The sequence below is a fragment of the Rhinatrema bivittatum genome, chromosome 3 (assembly GCF_901001135.1).
Source record: "Rhinatrema bivittatum chromosome 3, aRhiBiv1.1, whole genome shotgun sequence".
Taxonomy (NCBI): domain Eukaryota; kingdom Metazoa; phylum Chordata; class Amphibia; order Gymnophiona; family Rhinatrematidae; genus Rhinatrema; species Rhinatrema bivittatum.
In genome coordinates, this window is record NC_042617.1 from 572,537,026 (window position 1) to 572,552,964 (window position 15,939).

A 15,939-nucleotide genomic window follows, 5' to 3' on the forward strand; every position below is an offset into this window, starting at 1 on the left:
GCTGACGTACTGGCAAGGTGCACTAAGATCAGCCCTGTGCCACAAGCACGCCGCTGTTACTGCCTGGCACCAGGAGAGCGAGGTACAATGGCTCACGCATTGGAGCCTTCTACAGAGATGGAAATGTGAATCGTTGGAAAACTGGGTGACATTGCCATGAGGACTTCCTGGACTTTTGGGCCTGTTGAAAAGGGGTGAAGCTAGGGCAAGGAAGGGGAATTGTGCACGTGGAGATTCTATTTTCAATCCAGGCCTGCACTTTTCCATATGCACTCCTGCAGGGCTTCTGTTCTGTGAGCACTGTGCCTTTGCACAGGGCTGACCTTAGTGCACCTTGCCAGTACGTCAGCACACTCAGCCTGGGCTGTTTGTGTTCTGGGGATAAACCAGTCACCCTAAAAGGAGTGCACAACTGAACCAGGACCTGCTGACACCACATTCAGAAGAATTAACTAATGAGGATCTACATTGAACTGGAAAAGCAACAAGTGGCAGATGACTTGGGAAGATGCACCCACTGCCAAAGAGAATTTGAGTCCTAACGTTTTGGCAACTCAAGGGATTTTCATCACTTGGAATCTGCTATGTCCCTGTAAAGGGAGGGCAACGGTGAATAGGGGCATCCTCTGCATTTACCCTAATATAGAGAACTTTAGAAGGAAAAAAAAAGAGAACAACATTTCAATCTTCACTGGATGCCTTCTTCAAGAAAGACGCCAGGCAAATCAATAGCCATCATCAGAGGACTACAGCAGGCAGGTTTTGTCACGCATTTTTGTGCTTGTTATTTATTTTAAGTAATAAAATTCTGTCATTTTTTTACTTGAAAGTGGTGTCATGACCTTGTGTGTTGGAACCAATCTGCCATGCATAACATTGATTCCTACAGAAAAATGGATTTCAATTTAAAACAGTATTTCAGGACCCAATTGTACCTTAAGGACAAGGACTTTCTGTACTCATGTTGTGAAAAAACGCACGTGCGTTTGGCAGCATAGAGTGTGGTGGGGGGGGGGGGGGGGAATTTTCAAATGGGGCAATCTTGAAGTGTTAATTATTATTAATCATTATTATACGCAGCCTTTGGAATTTGTCCTGTAGAGGGATAAAAGGAGCGTCAACTTCAAGGTTCAAATGATATTCATATAATGACATTTTTTTTAAACCACGCTCCTCCTTACCCCGTGCTTCTGTTTAAAAACAGCTGCGGACTGCAGTTCAGGATCTGAGGCAGAAGTGATTTCATTAACTTTCTCAGCCGACTCGTAGAAATATGTGATTTCCTTCTCTAATTCTTCCAATGGAGCCAACAGCTGCTGAGACTCATGAAGCAGTTGGGGGCAGTGCTCCCGGACCTGTTGACATAAGTGAACAGTAAAAACTATATGAATTTTTAACGAAGGGTAAACCAACTTTATAATGCCTAAACGTAAACAAAAATGACAATGAATTCAGCCTGCATGATATTATTTTGCCTATAATATGGAATCTACCATCTGGAAGATCCAAGTTGGATTTCTAGACGGCCTGTCTCCACGTGTGACTTCTGGCAGACTGAAGGTCAGAAGACGTGGGACTTGCCAGCAGACGCACCCCTCTCTACATAATAGGGAAAACATAAGAGAAATAATATTTGGTGTATTTAAGATGTAAATGATAAGTTCATGACTGAACAATTCATATATATACATATAGTCCATTTTCAAAAAAACACTGGGTGGATAACTTCACAGACTAAAGTTAGCCGGATAACAACCTGGATATTCAGAGAGCTGTTTGTCTCTTTGAGAACAGGGTTACACTGATTGATTTTTATGTATGTTTTGGTCATTCTGGAGAGCCTGGCTTGTCTTGTTTGAAAGAAGGTTTTATTTGATGATCGTTTCAACTGTACCCCACCCCTAATATTGGAAGGTGTGGGATACAAGTTGTTTTTTTTTAAATAAACATAGTTATCTTGTTAGGCTTGCCCAGATAACTTTACCTTATCCAGAGATATTGAAAGATAGCTGGTTAAGCAGCGATTGCAGGGGGGAAAAATTAAAGCTTTGGTGCGGCCTTGCAGCCTGATCCCCACTCACCACAGCAGTGAAAAAGAATGCCCTTCCAGCTGGCCAATCCCCGAGCCCCCAGTATAACCACATGAAATGCTGTAGGTCTTTAGACCCCCAAAAGCCTCTTCTCCTCAAAAAAAAAAGCGTCCAAATATGAATAAAGGCCTGCTTGATAAGGGCACTCTCCCCCTTTCTCCAGCCCATCAAGTCCACCTTAACACTCCCGCTCTCCCGCACCCCACTAAAGCTCATATGGAAACTGGGAGCTCAGAACTAGCACAAGCTACCAGCACTGCTGTCATAGCAACACTGTAGGGCCTAGGCAGTGTGCCTTGCCTTTATTCATAGCTTTTTCTCTCTCCAGCAATCACACCCTCTGTGGCTATATCCCCTCCCCTCAGTCTCATGCATATTAGATATTCTCCCTCCCTCCGTAATCTACCCCTGTTTTAGCTCATTCTCACCCCCACCCACTGACACACCCTTGTGTCATACACCATCCAAATTCCCCTCTCTGGTTCTCTCCTACACTGGTCATCCTCTCCTTGACTCCCTTCCCCCAATCTTTATCTTTCTGACCTACTTCTCCCCTCCTCCCCAACTTTGCAACCCATTCCCCTTTATTCCTTCTAAACTCTTTAGCTCTTTGCACTCCCCTGATCTCCCACAGGTTCTCTCCTCTCCCCAAATGTGGCCTTCTTTGGCTAACTGTCCCAGACCCTCATCACCCCCCACCTCTCCTCTGGTTCTTTTTCTCTGTTCCCCCTTGTTCCGCAGTTCTTTCTTCTTATCCTACTCCTGCCCAAAGCATTGTTGACCTAGGTCTCCTCAGATAGTCAGAACAGTTCAATGTGGCTGCAGCCAGTAGGCCCTGACCATTCCTTTCTCTCTATGCCATTCCCTTCTCTCTATGTGCGAGAAGGGTACTATAAAATGTTGGTCTTGAGAAAATTGAAGCCGCTATTAGATGTTAATGATTTCCGATTGGTGTTGCAAGCCCTGATTTTTTCGTCACTGGACTACTGTAACTCTCTCCTTTTGGGCCTTCCACAATCTACTATGCGTCCTCTGCAAGTGCTTCAGAACTCTGCAGCAAGAGTATTAACAAATTGTAAGAAACGTGAACATATTACTCCTGTTTTAATCAACTTGCATTGGTTGCTGATATCACAAAGAATACAGTATAAGGCGTGCTGTATTTTACACAAAGCTATATACGGACAAAAAACAGATTGGTTGAACTTTTTAATCCGTTTATATATCCCACAAAGATCTTTGAGATCAGCGAATAAAGGACTTCTGCAAATTCCATCAGTGAACTCAGCCCACTTTATACTAGTCCGAGACAGGTCCATTTCAATTGCTGGTCCCTGTAGCTGGAACACAATGCCAGTCGAATTGCGTCTAGAATCAGAGTTTAAAGCTTTTAAGAAAGCATTGAAGACATGGCTCTTCGAGCAGGCCTATGCTGATCATCTTGAGAAAAGGAATAGCTAGTACGAGGAAATGCAATTTTTCTTTTACTTTGTTTTATTAATTAATTTTATTTGATTCTAGAAACATTAATGAATTTTAAATATTATTTTGTTTTGACTATTGTTTTTATGATTTTGTATGATGTAAACCGTCGTGATGTGTTCCACGAATGACGGTATACAAAACCCTTAAATAAATAAATAAATAAATAAAAATTGCATTTATTGGATATTCTTCTGTTCATCAGTTGTTTTGAAACATATATTTTCTTTATTAGCATAGTTTTACAATTATTTAAAATTTCTTGAGGAATGTATAAATAGAAAAGTGCAGACAACTAGAAACAGCAGGAAGCCAAACTCCGAATACAGTTCAACAATGGAAGAACAAAAGCATTAGCTTTATGATTTCTTTATTCTGTATTTGGTGAGGGTCTGTCTGTGTTCTGCATGTGTGACCCAGATAAGGGTATTCTGCAAGCTTGTAGTTTCTGAGTAGGGATATATAGCATCTTGACTTATTCTGTTTTTCTAATAGGAGGTGCATTGGTGTTTAGGTCCTGGTTTAATATTTGTAGCGTTGCCATTTCATAGGTTGGGTTGTCACTGTTTGAGTGTGTTCCACAATATGGGGTCGATTTTCAAAGGGTTGCGTGTGTAAGATACGCACGCAACCCCCAAAAACCTACCCCTGCCTCCCCCTGCGTGCGCCGAGCCTATCTTGCATAGGCTCGGCAGCGTGTGCAAGCCCCGGGACGCGCATATGTCCCGGGGGCTTGCAAAAAGGGGCGGGGCATGGGCGTCCGGGGTGGTCCGGAGGGCAGGGCGGGGCCCAAGCCTCCAGGCACAGTGGTCATTTGCCGCTGTGCCCGGGATCGCGGGCCAGCCGTTGGCCGGCGCGTGTAACTTCTTCAACAAATTGTAAGGGGGGGGGGGGGTTCTAGGTAGGGCTGGGGGGCGGGTTAGGTAGGGGAAGGAGGGGAAGGTGCGGGGGGGGGGGGGGCGGAAGGAAAGTTCCCTCTGAGGCAGCATTCATAGCCTTTGGGGAGGGAGTCTCGGTCATTTCTACAACGGAGACAGCTATTGGCCAGACTCAGGGTGCCCTCATACTGGGTTCCAGAAAGAGCTGGGGCCTGTGGCCCCTGGCTGAGGGCAATCGCTGAAATTGCAGGACTAAACAGAAAGGGAAAGATGGTTAAAAATGAGGACCCCCCGCTTCCCCAGGCAGTTTTGAGGCTGGATCCGATTGATTTTGAAGCCAAATGGAGAAGGAAGAAACTGCCAGGCCAAAATCTCAAAAACAGAAATAAAACATGGGTTAACTTCATTCATTTCCAGTTATGTCACTGCTTCCAGTCCGTAACAATGACTTCTTGTTAATGCAGGCATAATGCAGGACACTGAGCTTGTTACCTCTCTGTCTTTACCCTCATATACTGTCCAGAACTGCCAACACTATCAAACTGTCACAGGGAATGCATATAAAGTTATATGATATGGCAATGTCACACGTTTGCCGTCTGCTTCAGAGCAGCACATGCAAATGGACAGTTACCAAATCCGCGAGCACTTTTTCACAGACTTATGATGGGTGTCATGGCCACACTGGCCGATTTTGATGATACCCTCCAAGGTGAGGGCACGCAGGGGGTCAGCAGCAGGCAGGACAGGTGTGAGGTCTTCTGCCTGACTCACCATCTTCCCCACAGGTTGAACCCTCCAATGCTGGTGGCTGGCAGGTCTTACGAAGGGCGGTGCACAGAAATCACCCACTGGGACTGGCAGGCAGTGAAAGGCAAGGGACAAGAGGGTACCCCTGGCCACGCTGACCACAAACAGGATGTGCGCCGACAAAAACAGGGCAACGCAGGACCGCAGACAAACAAGGACCAGACAATGCAGGAGCGGCAACAGATGGCACAAGGGAAACATATGGACAAGGAGGCCACTAGCAGGACAGGGCAGGACAAGGGCACAGCTGTGAATACATGGGCAAAGAAGACCACTGGGAGGTCCAGCACAGGATAAAGGCAAACTAGTAACACACTGGTGAGAAAGACCGCTGAGCGGCCTAACAGAGTATAAGGGCAAAGCTGGGAACACACAGGCAATTAAGGCCACTGGGAAGCCTAAACGCAGCAAAAGCAAGGCAAGGTACAAGAACAAGGATACCAGGCAAAGAATACATGGACAAGGGACTGAAGGCAGAGAAGCATCTCCACGCTGAGGTGGGAGGGTTTTATAGAGCTGGCCTTTCTGCATCACACGGGGCTTCAAGGCAGAGGCCAGAATGGGTGCGCGAGGCCCAGCGAGGACCCCTCAAAGGCAGGCCCCCTCCCCCCACCAAGCAGCCAGCCTCATCACAATGAGTTTTTGAACTGAAGAAATGTGTAAAAACAGAGCCTGCAGTGCGTGTGCCCTCATTTCACCACATTCATCTCTTCATAAAGCCGCAAGCGTATAATGCGATTTCAGTTTCCACCGGCGATAGCTCACGGTGCTGGCAGGCCTTCTAGTGCGAGTGCATTTGATTATTAGGATCTTCTGCGCCTTGGGTTGTGTGATATATCATGCATGGCCACTCGAATGAATCTGGACTCCAGACATGCACGATGCATTACATTATACCTGACAGTTCTGCTGAATGCACAATTCAGAGCACTTCAGTGATTAAATTCACTAAAGAGCAGGCTTAGAGGAGATGTAACCTGGAATTTGTATTTCTCTTTGAATTTTAGCTGCTGCCTTATCACATATAAATGGTGTACATACACCATCCTTTTTCTACTACCTTCCAGGGCCAACTCACTAAGAACTGCTTCTACTAAAGACTTTTAGGTGCACGCTAATTAGCAGTTGAATCATAATAATTTTGCTCTTACACCCTATTCACTAAGAATCAATACAAGTACTAAGATTGCTGGATCCCTGTAAATGTCCAGGCACATTTTGACACAAACACTATTTCGAGGCTTTATATCCATTTAGCTGAATGCTGTCAAAAGACGGTTATAGTTTCAAAACTGCTATTAATTGACATCCTCAGTTTTTCCTTCTGTTTTTCAATTTGAAGGGATTACTATCCCCATTGGTAGTGTGGCATTAATTTCGGCCGGCACAGGGAAAGTGCACAGAAAACCAGAAAAAACTGCTTTTCTGTGCACCCTCCGACTTAATATCATAGCGATATTAAGTCGGAGGCCCAAAAAAAAAAAAAATTAAAAATCTGCCCACGGCCCGCGGGTTGGAAGACGAACACTCAATTTTGCCGGCATCTGTTTTCCGAACCCGTGGCTGTCAGCGGATTCGAGAACTGACGCTGGTAAAATTGAGCATCAGCTGTCAAACCCGCTGACAGCCGCCGCTTCTGTCAAAAAGGAGGCGCTAGCAACGCGCTAGTGTTCCTAGCGCCTCCTTTTACCATGGGCCCTTATTTGCATATTTTGATTTACTGAATCACGTGCCCAGGAGAGTGGCCTGGGCGCGTGTCGGGAGAGCTGGTGCTCGCCGGCTCTCCCGTGTCTCTTACTGTATTGGCACGACTGTGAACAGGTAAAGATAATTTGAAAATATGTCTCCTATGGGGAGAAAAACTTTAAAACATGCATACCTGCACCCATATACACTATACAACTATAGTTTATAGTTTATTTAGGTTTTCTATACCGTTACATCAGTCTGAAAAGACCATCACAACGGTGTACATTTAACATAAAATACGATAAGATACACTAATTAAATACAATTTAAATCTAAACCATTAAATCTTAAAATAATAAAATTGTTAATATATCCTTAAAATAACATACATAAAATTCATAAAACATAAAACAGTAAAATACTATGCTTAAATCTACCCAACATGCTTCATGCTTGCATATCTAAAAGATGTGCAGCGTGTATTTTCAACATAGCTATTATTGCTTAATTGGATAAGTAACAGGTTTTGAGACTTATCCAGCTAAGTGGCAGCTAAGCTTCCACTAAACCGGAGAAGTCAAAATTTATCTGAATTAAATGGTGCAAATCTCCTATCCACGAATATTTGTGGCCTAATGTTAATCATTTACACATGGAGATTTAACTTGCACATTTTCCATAGCACTTGAAGACTTTTACCCGTGCAAGTCATCACATTTTGTAATTTGCACGCGTGACGGTAATTCCCAGCGTTACCATTTAGTCCACCCGTTTGCCAGTCTCTCTCTAGCTCATCGAGATCCCCCGGTTTATCCAGATACCTCACCTTGTCAGTACTTGGCTATGAGGACCTTTTATGTGCACACCAGATAATTAGCAGAAGTAAATATACACCAGTAAACCTACGTGCATCCATTTCAGAAGTTATAAAAAAAGCAACTTATACGCATAAATGTTGGTCCCGCAGCAGAGAGCCTCCGGCCTGCCCTGTTTCATATGGGCAAATTTACTCTTGCACCATTACTTGCACATGTATGCTCGAGGTTAATAGAAACATAGAAACATAGAAACATAGAAATGACGGCAGAAGAAGACCAAACGGCCCATCCAGTCTGCCCAGCAAGCTTCACACATTTTTTCTCTCATACTTATCTGTTTCTTTTAGCTCTTGGTTCTATTTCCCTTCCTCCCCCACCATTAATGTAGAGAGCAGTGATGGAGCTGCATCCAAGTGAAATATCAAGCTTGATTAGTTAGGGGGTAGTAGGGGTACTAAAGTAACCGCCGCAATAAGCAAGCTACACCCATGCTTATTTGTTTTAACCCAGACTATGTTATACAGCCCTTATTGGTTGTTTTTCTTCTCCCCTGCCGTTGAAGCAGAGAGCTATGCTGGATATGCATCTAAAGTGAAGTATCAGGCACATTTGGTTTGGGGTAGTAACCGCCGTAACAAGCCAGCTACTCCCCGCTTTGTGAGTGTGAATCCTTTTTTCTTCTCCCCTGCCGTTGAAGCTATGCTGGGTATGCGTGAAGTATCAGTTTTTCTTCTCCCCTGCCGTTGGAGCAGAGAGCTATGCTGGATGTGCATCGAAAGTGAAGTATCAGGCACATTTGGTTTGGGGTAGTAACCGCCGTAACAAGCCAGCTACTCCCAGCTTTGTGAGTGCAAATCCTTTTTTCCACATTTCCTCTTGCTGTTGAAGCTTAGAGTGATGTTGGAGTCACAGTAACCATGTGTATGTTTATTGAATAAGGGTATTGTGTCCAGGCAGTAGCCATCATTCTGGCGAGTCACCCACTCTTCATTGGCGGCCTCTTGACTTTATGGATCCACAGTGTTTATCCCTCGCACCTTTGAAGTCCTTCACAGTTCTGGTCTTCACCACTTCCTCCGGAAGGGCATTCCAGGCATCCACCACCCTCTCCGTGAAGAAATACTTCCTGACATTGGTTCTGAATCTTCCTCCCTGGAGCTTCAAATCGTGACCCCTGGTTCTGCTGATTTTTTTCTTATGGTAAAGGTTTGTCGTTGCCTTTGGATCATTAAAACCTTTCAAGTATCTGAAAGTCTGTATCATATCTCCTCTGCTCCTCCTTTCCTCCAGGGTGTACATATTTAGATTCTTCAATCTCTCCTCGTACGTCATCCGATGAAGATCCTCCACCTTCCTGGTCGCCCTTCTCTGTACCGCTTCCATCTTGTCTTTGTCTTTTTGTAGATACGGTCTCCAGAACTGAACACAGTACTCCAGGTGAGGCCTCACCAAGGACCTGTACAAGGGAATAATCACTTCCCTTTTCTTACTTGATATTCCTCTCTCTATGCAGCCCAGCATTCTTCTGGCTTTTGCTATCGCCTTGTCGCATTGTTTCGCAGACTTCATATCATTAGACACTATCACCCCAAGGTCCCTCTCCTGCTCCGTGCACATCAGCCTTTGCCCCCCCATTGAATACAGTTCATTCGGATTTCCACTCCCCATATGCATGACTTTGCACTTCTTGGCATTGAATCTCAGCTGCCATATCTTCGACCACTCTTCCAGTTTCCTTAGATCCCGTCTCATTCTCTCCACTCCTTCCGGCGTGTCCACTCTGTTGCAGATCTTAGTGTCATCCGCAAAAAGACAAACCTTACCTTCTATCCCGTCCGCAATGTCGCTCACAAAGATATTGAACAGGACCGGTCCCAATACCGATCCTTGCGGTACACCACTTAAAACCGCTCTCTCTTCAGAGAAGGTTCCATTTACCATCACACATTGTCTTCTGTCCGTCAACCAATTTGCAATCCAGGTCACCACCTCGGCACTCACTCCCAAGCTTCTCGTTTTATTGACCAGTCTCCTGTGCGGAACCGTATCAAAAGCTTTGTTGAAATCCAAGTATATGATATCGAGTGCTCTTCCTCGATCCAATTCCTTGGTTACCCAGTCAAAAAAGTCAATCAGATTTGTTTGACAGGATCTTCCCCTGGTGAATCCATGTTGCCTCTGGTCCATCAATTCTCCAGACTGTAGATAGTTCACTATTCTCTCTTTCAGCAGTGACTCCATTACTTTTCCCACCACCGAAGTGAGGCTAACCGGTCTGTAGTTGCCAGCCTCCTCCCTGTTCCCACTCTTGTGAAGCGGGACCACCACCGCTCTTCTCCAATCACTCGGCACCACTCCCGTTTCAAGGGATCTATTGAACAGGTCACACAGCGGACCCGCCAGAACATCTCTGAGCTCCCTCAATATCCTTGGATGAATCCCATCAGGCCCCATGGCTTTGTCCACTTTAAGGTTCTTTAGCTCTTCCCACACATTTTCTACTGTAAAAGGATTTTCATCTATTCCATTTCCTTCCAGTTTCTTGTTGTGTAGAGATGGTCCTTCTCCAGGGTCTTCTTTAGTGAACACAGAGCTGAAGTATTCGTTTAATATTTCTGCCATTTCTTCGTCTCTCTCCACACATTGATCATTATCACCTTTCAATTTCACTATACCACTTTGGACCTTTCTCTTTTCGCTGATGTATCTGAAAAATGTTTTGTCACCATTTTTTATCTCCTTGGCAATCCTCTCTTCCGCTTGACTTTTTGCCAACTTGATTAATTTCTTTGTCTCCCTCAGTTGAATCAAATATTCTTCTTTGTGTTCCTCCCTTTGGGATCTTTTATATTTCTTGAATGCTGTTCTTTTAGCTTTAATTTTGTCAGCCACCTCCTTTGAGAACCAGATAGGTTTCAATTTTCTTTTGCTTTTCTTTACATTTCTAACATATAGAGTAGTTGCCTTGGTGATTGCTCGTTTTAGATTGGTCCACTGCTGCTCCACATCTCTCTCGTTCTCCCATCCTTTTAGTTCTTCCTCCAGGTACTTACCCATTTCCTCAAAGTCCGTGTTTTTGAACTGTAAAACTCGGGTCTTTGTGGTTCTTTTCCCTATTCTTTTAGTGATATTAAACCATACCGTTTGATGATCACTGGTGCTGAGGTGGGTGCCCACCTGGACATCGGAGACATTATCTCCATTAGTGAGCACTAAGTCGAGTATAGTTCCTTCTCTCGTGGGTTCCAACACCATTTGTTTGAACAAAGATACTTGCATGGCATCCACTATTGCTCTACTATTTTTAGTTTCTGCAGATGGGATTTTCCAGTCTACATCTGGCATATTAAAGTCACCCACGATCACCACTTCTCCCTTCTTACCTATCTTATGGATGTCTTCAACCAGATCTCTGTCCAGCTCTTCCTTTTGGTTTGGAGGCCTGTAAACCACTCCAATATAAATGGATGCTCCGTCATCTTTTTTTAGGTCGACCCATATTGCTTCTTCCTTGCCCCAACTTCCTTGCAGCTCAGATGCTTGGATGTTGTTTCTGATATAAAGAGCCACACCTCCCCCTTTTCTATCCTCTCTGTCTTTCCTTAACAAGTTATAGCCTGGTATTGTTGTATCCCAATCATGAGATTCTGTGAACCATGTCTCTGTGATAGCAACAATGTCCAGTTCTGCCTCAGCCATTAGGGCCTGCAGATCTGGGATTTTATTTCCCAAACTATGAGCATTTGTGGTCATAGCCTTCCAGGTACTCTCTTTAAGGTTGTTGCTTTTCCTGGACTCCTTATGAGATTTTATTTGAGATTTGTTATTCACTTCACTCTTTCCTTTTGCAGTTGTGCCACTGTTGACAGAGTTATCCATCTCAATTAGATTTTTCTTTTGGTTATGGATCTTGAAATTCTGCATGCATTGTGTTTGTTTTCTCTTTTCTGGTAACACTTCAATGTTTTTCTCAAGAACTTCTTCAGTTTCTAATATAGAGAAGGCTTTTTGTTCTTTTTGCATTTGGTACATTGTGTGTCTCCTCATCACAGGTCTAATTCTACCAGAGCCCACTGTATTCCTGGATTTTAAATAATTTCTTAATGACCTGTTTGAGTGGGGGGGTGTACCTGTTGGCTGCCCATCTGTCAAGAATGGGTGACTGTGGGGCCTACCTGAGCCTAATGAATCTCTTTTTCTTGACTTCTGGTTTCTCTGTGATGTTGGGGAATTATTTTCTGAGTAATGCAATGTGGGTGTAATTCTTGTAATTGAAGCTAATTGAGCTTTAACCTCATTCAGCTCCTTTTTCAAGGAAGATAGTTGTGCACAAATTGGGCAAGCTCTAAGTTTCCAGATGCTTTCCCTCAGAATAAAGGCTCCACAGCAGTTACATTGGATAATCCTCATTTTGGTAAGTTTTGACATTTGATGAATAGCAATTATGGAAATACTAATTTACCTTGTTGCCATTTATGAATCTAGGCAGGTTATATAAGAAACACAAACCTAGGGGTGGGTGGGTAGAGGGGTAGGGCAGGAGGGTGTTAAACAGGTAAAGCAGACTAACAGCCCTCCCAAATATCTATTTCAGTTGTGCTTTTTTTTTTTTTTAAAAGACAGTGCACAAGTTTTGGCAGATATAATGCCCTACTTCTAAGCACAGATAACAACAGATAACAACCAAAATGGACTTAACTTTAGCAGGAAAGGTTCTGGTTCGTTTGAGATCCCAGCTCCAAAGTGAATTCAGTTTCCAATGCACGTGAGGCTCTGGCAACTTAATCCAATTACTGCCCCGCCTTACAAACATTTACGCAAACATGTGTTATCTGAGCGCACATCTGCTACCTTGAACATGTGCAACTCTTTCAAAATTCACATAAGGAATAGCACATTATAGTTTGGGTTTTTTGCTGAAAGTGAATTAGGGCTCTTTCTCAGGGATTGTGAAAAGGGTCTTGAAAACTTAAATTCTTGCGAGTCATGAACTGAAAACATTTTTGGATTAAATAGTTTTTACACATTGTTTTTTCTAAAATATTTTTCATAATTACATTTTTATATTTTTGTGTTAGTTTTATATTTTTATATTTTTTGTGAAGTAAATTATATAAAATCTAGGCTCACGTTCAAGTACCTGTGTTATCTGCTATCTCTAGAGTTTGTTTGTTTTTTTTCAGGGTTATACTTTGGTCCCTGCCGTTTCACTAAGGCCAATTTTCAGCAAAGGCTGAGATCTAATCCAGGTGGCGAAATCCAGCTTCCCTAGTATTAGGAAAAATGTTCACCCAATCCAGGTAACTATACGACAGCTCTATGGCATGACCAGAGTTAGCAGATAAATTATTTGGCTGAGTCTGAATATCAGCTAACCTCTCTCCCCAGAAATGCCCCTAAGTTATCCGACTAAATTTTAGCCATATAATGATATATCTGGCTTAAATTTAACCGGATAAATGTGAGAAATATTCAAAAGTCAGCATTTAGGTGGATAACTTGTAAGTTGCTTTCAGGTTGACTATTAGAATTTTTGTCTAAAACCCTTTTGAAGTCTATAGGCCCACTATTCATTATATATTCAGTTCTTATGTACCGTATAGACAGAATTACCTCCTAAAACACAACACTGATGAATAGCCCCTAAAATCTAAGTTCATAATGAACTGCGGCTCCAATGCAAATGTTAATGTGCAGTAAATGAACTTTAATGCTTGTGGCAGTTGATGCACTTTTACTACATTAGCCTTTGATAGTCCAAATGAATGCAAAATGGCCTAATTCATCAAATAATAATATTTAAATGAGCTAATTGGAGGCAAACAGGCTTATCAATTCATTTAATATTATTACAGATCAGAGCAATTTGAATCAACTAATGCACCAATCCAAAAATGTAACTATAGCTCCCAAAGGTGTAGTTACGTTTAGGTATGAAGAGTACTGTTAAGGTAGATGCATTAGATAAAGCAAAATCCTGCTTTTAATGCATGACCTTGTAATACGTCATGCATTAATTGAACTGCTAACATGAATTAAAACTGATGTTTTAACCTGTGATAATGGTTGATTTTAATCCACTTAAATAGATGTAAATGTTAAGGGTCACCTATTGAGTGGAAAGATGAAAGAACACACTACAGTTTGCAGCATCTCTTAGGTGTATGAAACTGGAAAGGTTAGCCTGTGCAAGCCTGAAAACGAATGACAGTACCTTATTTAGCTGATCCTTAATCTTTGACATAGATGCCAGCATTTCATTGACTTCTTCCTGGGGGGTTTCCTTTGTGAGGAGCTGTGCTGTTCTTGTAAGTGATTTGTACTGAGCTTCCATCACCGGGACCTTCTGTTTAATATCCTGCATGGAACATTGAAATAGATTCGGTTCTAAGTTTCTTTTATTCTTTTTCTTTTTCAGAAAGAAGCTTCTCTATTAATGACTTTCAAAGCAATACCAAAAGGGTTCTGCACACAACTCAAGAAGGCAATTCTTTCTAGTTCTGCACGGCTCTTCTGTGTGTTACCTCTGACACATTACTTGTGCACCCATCGGTCTTTTCTCAAGGAGCACTAGTGCTAATCATAACAATGCAGTATTTGCACAGCAGAAAGATCATTTAATTATGCAGGAATTGTCTCAATAGTGGTGTTCCTGCAAAATGTTAAGAGATAAGGCTCAACAAACAAGTTGTAGGCGGGCTAACTTAATACATCAGAAATAACAGCCGTGCTCTGTTCAGAGGAAGTTCTACCAAGAGGCAGTGAGGCGGCTGCCTCAGGGGATAAAATTTTGGAAGCAGCAAAAAGTGCCCCCCCCCCAAAAAAAAAAAAAACCCCAACTCCTGTGCTGCCGCTTCAACTTCACAAACAGCGGGTCTGCAGCACAGCTCATCCCACCGAAGTACAAATACAGACCCTGTAGGCCTGCCGTGGATTCCACGCTGATGGTGACCCGGCTTCCTGCTGACAAAACTGTGGAAATTATCCGACACGGTGCGTAATACGATCCAGAGTCAGAAAATCACCCTAGTTTCTGCTCAGTCACCCATTGGGAGTCTTGCCTTTGTTTGTTAGGTCATTCCCAGGGGGGGCGGGTGCATTGCGACGGTTAAGAAGAGGCATCATAGGAGAAGGTTAACACACTCGCTACGGGAAGATCTTGTGATTTCGGAGCAGTTTCTAGCCAACTTCAATGGCACTGTTCTCTGATGCATCCAGGGGTGTTGGGTTTGGTCTGAACTGCCAGGGATCATGGTGTGCAACAGCATGGCCAACTGAGTGGGTCCACTCAGGCGACACCGAAAATATCACCTTTCTTGGAACAATTCCCCATCGTGGTGGCCCTGCATATTTGGAGTAACCATTTACTGAACCGAATGGTGATATTTTGATGTGACAACCTGGTGGTGGTTCACGTCATTAATCGGCAGGCTACTAAGTGTGCACCCATCGCCGAATTATCGAGAGTCCTGATCCTGAGGTGTCTGCGGTTAAACATTGCGGGGTAGATTTTAAAAGGTGCGCGAGCACGTCCATGTGCCTGCGCTACCCGGCGCCAAACACACATGGACACGTGATTTTATATCATGCGCGTGCAGGCACAGGTTGCGCGCGCCGGCCCCCTGCCAGCACGCGATCCTCTGACATAGTGGCAAATGGCTGCTGTGACAGAGGCATCTGGCCCCATCCAGACCCCATCCCCGGACCGCCCCTTTAGTAAAGCCCCGGGACTTACACGCGTCCCGGGGCATTACGCGTGTCACCGGGCCTTTTGAAAATAGGCCCTCTAAGTGTGCATAACACTGTTAGGAATTGTGGGCCTTGGCCCGAGGTGGGGTTGTTGCTACCTGAGGGGTTGGGCCCCACAGGTCCCCACCGTCAGGAGGCAAGGCTGGCTGGGTACAGAGGCAAGCTGGGACTTCACCTGTGCCGACCCTCGTTCCCCACAGGTTGAGCCCTTGGGTGCCAGAGCTGGCAGGACTTAGGAGCGCCCCAGTGTGGCTGTTCCCAGAGAGGGTAGGCGAGTGCGTGCAGAGAGTGTTGGAGAGATTAGGCACAGTTCGAGGCAGGAGCACTCTCGGAGGGAGGAGAAAGAGTCTCTGGGAGTGCAAGACCACTGCAGCTCTGAAGGAGTAGAACAGAACCACATGGGAGTGGCCTCGGAATGAGGAG

At 44.0% G+C, this 15,939-nt stretch overlaps 1 protein-coding gene across 1 annotated transcript in view; it reads right to left on the reverse strand.

Moving 5' to 3' along the window:
- SYNE1 (spectrin repeat containing nuclear envelope protein 1) overlaps positions 1-15,939 on the reverse strand; it is a 966,955-nt gene that overhangs the window by 800,837 nt on the left and 150,179 nt on the right. The window contains 2 exon segments of the mRNA XM_029596918.1: positions 1,182-1,355; positions 13,982-14,125. Coding sequence (XP_029452778.1) covers positions 1,182-1,355; positions 13,982-14,125 — 318 coding nt within the window.